Source organism: Armigeres subalbatus, unplaced genomic scaffold, assembly GCF_024139115.2.
Source record: "Armigeres subalbatus isolate Guangzhou_Male unplaced genomic scaffold, GZ_Asu_2 Contig573, whole genome shotgun sequence".
NCBI lineage: Eukaryota > Metazoa > Arthropoda > Insecta > Diptera > Culicidae > Armigeres > Armigeres subalbatus.
In genome coordinates, this window is record NW_026943340.1 from 28428 (window position 1) to 32024 (window position 3597).

Consider the following 3597-nt stretch of genomic DNA (forward strand, 5'->3'; position numbering starts at 1 on the left):
ACTGTTAAGTGGAACCGAGCAAGACTCCAGCCAGGATGGTGGCTAACAACATACATACATACATACAGACCCTCACTTTGCGGAAATTATCGCTCGGCAATGCTTCTTGAACTGAACTGGAATCCGGCAGGACATCGCAGCAGAGGCAGACCCAGAGGCTCATGGTGCCGTGCCGTGCTACCATTCAGCATCATACGTCTTTGCGGGTAGATCTCTCCTAGTTTGAATGTTTTCACTTTTTCTTTCGAACATTACGATAACTACTCAACAGTTGTGAACACTTGCCAATCATATCATCCATGTGTGATTTTGTATGCTATCAAATATATACCGACACGTTAAATCTATGTTTCAAATATTTATTCAATTAATTTTATAGCCTTTCAGAATCAAAATGAAATAAGAATCTAGATTAGATTCAACGAAGGCATGCCCACATACATGCTTGTATCAACGTAGCTTATCAACAAATCAGTGCCTTCTAGCAGTGTGTTTTGATCATTATTATTCAATGGATGTGCTAAGGATTTTCCCTACGCAAATTGTTCTACTGTTATCCCTGCATTTTATAACTGGTAACATTTTAACTTTTGTTTCTTGGTAAAGTGGTATAACTGCTCATAATATCCACCATTAGTATTCCCGTGCGGCGTAATCTGGCACATAGGAGAAAATGGAGCCGAAGTTTTGAGGGAACCCTTCGCTGTCTGGCCGTGGCATGTTGCTGTCCTGAACAACACCAACGGGTATTTAGCCAGTGGAGCACTTATCAGCGAGTGGTTCGTTTTGACAGTGGCCCATGTCACCTTCACTAGTGAGCAAGAACCAAAACTTCCGAATGAGTTTCAAGTCGTTATGGGAATAACGGATCTCGGTATTTTTCAACAGCACACGAAGAAAGCGAACATCTCTACCGTAATTCGGTACGGTGGCTACGATCAGAAGCTTGGAAAAAATGATTTGGCGTTACTTAAGATGACTGACGCTATCAAGTTTACCAATTATATCTCACCCGTCTGTCTTTGGCCAACCAATGATTTTGATGACAAGAAAAATCAAGGAATGCAAATGACGATAGTTGGTTGGGGTTTGGCGAAAGGAAATAAGATGCAGGAACTTGCCCTTAGTGAGGCGAATGTAACTGTTGGAAACTTTGAAGGTTGCTTCAAGCATTCCGCGTCAAGTAGGGTTAAAAATTATTGTCTTAAAAGCAATGTTCAACTCGAAGTCTGCTTGGAAAATAGTGATGGTGAAATTTACATAAAATATAAAGATGTTTGGCATATTAGAGGAATTGTCACCAGATTGGAATCCAATTCTAAAATGGATGATTCGTGTGAGAAACTAAGAAATATACAATTCATGGAATTATCATACTATCAAAAATGGATAGAGAAACATGCTTTTCCCACAAAACATAATCTTCTTGGATTAGAAGATTGCGGAGTTGGATCGTACGTGGAATCTGAGAACTCACTCACATCGCCACCACAACAAACGTGGATTGCGCAGTTGGCATATCTGTTCTGGGGTCGGTTTAACGTTACTGATTGCCATGGCGTATTGATTCATCCGGAATTCGTAATAACGTCTTCAAAATGCACGGAAAACCGAAAATATCGTACACTGTAAATTATATTAGACTTAACAATTATGTTCTACATGAATTTTCACCGTTTAAAAATTGTTTCAGACTACACGTAATATTGGGCTCCAGCTATGTCGGATGGGATCCTTACAACATGGATAAGAGTGGTGTTCAAGCCATTGAAATTTCAGAGCATTTGTTTTCCGAAATGTCCAGAACTATTCAATTCGGTTTTGACATGAACGTTTTGCGATTGGCCCAAAAAGCCGACATCACAGGTTTGCTGAATTTGATTAATAGATTCACAAGTATTTAAAAATAAGCTCACGCCATTTCTCTGCAGATAGTGTGAAACCTGTGTGCCTTCCACCAGTCGAAGAACCCGTGGCATACTACAACCTGATAACGTGGAATCATAGAGCTGAGCATCCCAAACAGCTAAAATCATCTACCATGCGAATGATTCCTTTTGATGAGTGTCGTTCTGAGTACCTTAAACTTGAAATTAATATCACTTCAGATAATTTCTTGGCGTGCTATGAAGCTTGTCAAATAACCAAAACCATAAACAAGTCGCTTACCTGCGAGGTGCCCAAAGTGAAATCCTGCGCGGTTCCAATATCCGGGGGACCCCTTTTCTACACGAAACATGACGGATTGCATTCCTACACCTATCTGGCTGGTGTAAAATCCTTTGGTCCGGCTAACTGTCAGGACAACTTATACGAGATCTTCAACGATGTAATCTCGTTCCGTGAGGAGATTGAAGAGTTGATACGTTGGAAAGCGTGGTTCAGTGAAGATGACGATATGGTGTCGCACGATTTCGATGAGATATCCCATACGCTACACTTCGAGCTGGACGACAAAGGAAATGTGGTCGGTGAAGACGGACACATTATGTGGGAAAGTTTCGATACCGATAGTATGGAGAAGAACGAAAATGAGGACAAACTACCCGTGGAGAGGAAAATCGAGTTTTGATGCAGCTGAAGCACTCATAGCTGCGTCCTGTAATACGTATTGCGTATCATATGTTATATGATTAGCTTAGATCCTGAAATTGATCAATACATTTGTACCAACTTTTACTGATATGAGATATTAAAATTGATCATGAGTAGAGTATCCTCAATAGTATGCTTATTTCTTACTTCATCGAAAGATTTCCTGCCGGAGTGAGTGAATGAAAAAAAAACTTTCTTACAGAATTGCACTCTGCAACAATATTGATTTATTCAGAGCAATGTCGTTTAACCTGGCACTCGCATGGTCCTGAACCACCCTTGCAATCCCGCCCCTCTTGCGAACGACAAGCGAGGTTTTTCTGAAGTTGTTGTACTACAGGGGATGGACAAAATAATTAGGAAAGGCAAATTTTGGGTAAAATTAGATGTGTTGTAACTACCTTAGTTATCATCCGGTTTTGAAAATTTAGGCATGCCCGAACTAGAAAATTGATGCAGTTTGACGGTATGTCCATGGAACCGACTATGGCCACCGGATTCCGGAGATGTTCCGGGTTTTTCGGAGGTAGGTTCAAAACCGTAAATTTGAGGTGGATATTAGGAAAAGTTGTGGTTAAAAATTAAATAATATTAGTAACCACAAATGAAGTAGGGCTCTTGCTGATTGGAACCATATATTGAGATTTGGAATCGGACCAGAATCAAGTGAGATATGGCCATTTCATTAAAATCGGTTCCGATCGATACTTATCAAAGGGGTCAGGCCACAACTTCATTTGAATCTTGCTTTTTAATAGATGGCACACTATGATTGTATTCAAATAGGCCTCTAATGTGTCAAGAATGAAAAACCAATTGAATAAATGGATCCTGGAGTCGCTGGGATGTTCCCGGGGAACCTGTGAATGAGGACATTTAAGATTTAGCACCAAAATCAGTCATTCGACGGCTCTTTTTTCATGGTATTCGATCAAGAAGCGAAGTATGAATATAAAATGGTCCATTGACGGCTATGACCGCTTCCAGGATCTACGGATTGGC

At 40.4% G+C, this 3597-nt stretch overlaps 1 protein-coding gene across 1 annotated transcript; it reads left to right on the plus strand.

Moving 5' to 3' along the window:
* The first annotated feature begins 463 nt into the window (after positions 1–463).
* On the plus strand, positions 464–2713 carry LOC134204430 (uncharacterized). Its single transcript, XM_062679249.1, has 4 exons — positions 464–575; positions 638–1628; positions 1694–1866; positions 1932–2713. The coding sequence occupies exons 1-4, from the start codon at positions 512–514 to the stop codon at positions 2570–2572; spliced, it is 1869 nt and encodes a 622-aa protein (XP_062535233.1). The 5' UTR covers positions 464–511; the 3' UTR covers positions 2573–2713.
* The last annotated feature ends 884 nt before the right edge of the window (positions 2714–3597 follow it).

Bases quoted from the DNA above. Each gene is read 5' to 3' on its own strand.
- LOC134204430 (XM_062679249.1), top strand. From the start codon at position 512: ATGGATGTGCTAAGGATTTTCCCTACGCAAATTGTTCTACTGTTATCC. The intron at 576-637 runs GTAACATTTTAA...ATCCACCATTAG, and splicing joins ATCCCTGCATTTTATAACTG to TATTCCCGTGCGGCGTAATC. The intron at 1,867-1,931 runs GTTTGCTGAATT...ATTTCTCTGCAG, and splicing joins CCAAAAAGCCGACATCACAG to ATAGTGTGAAACCTGTGTGC.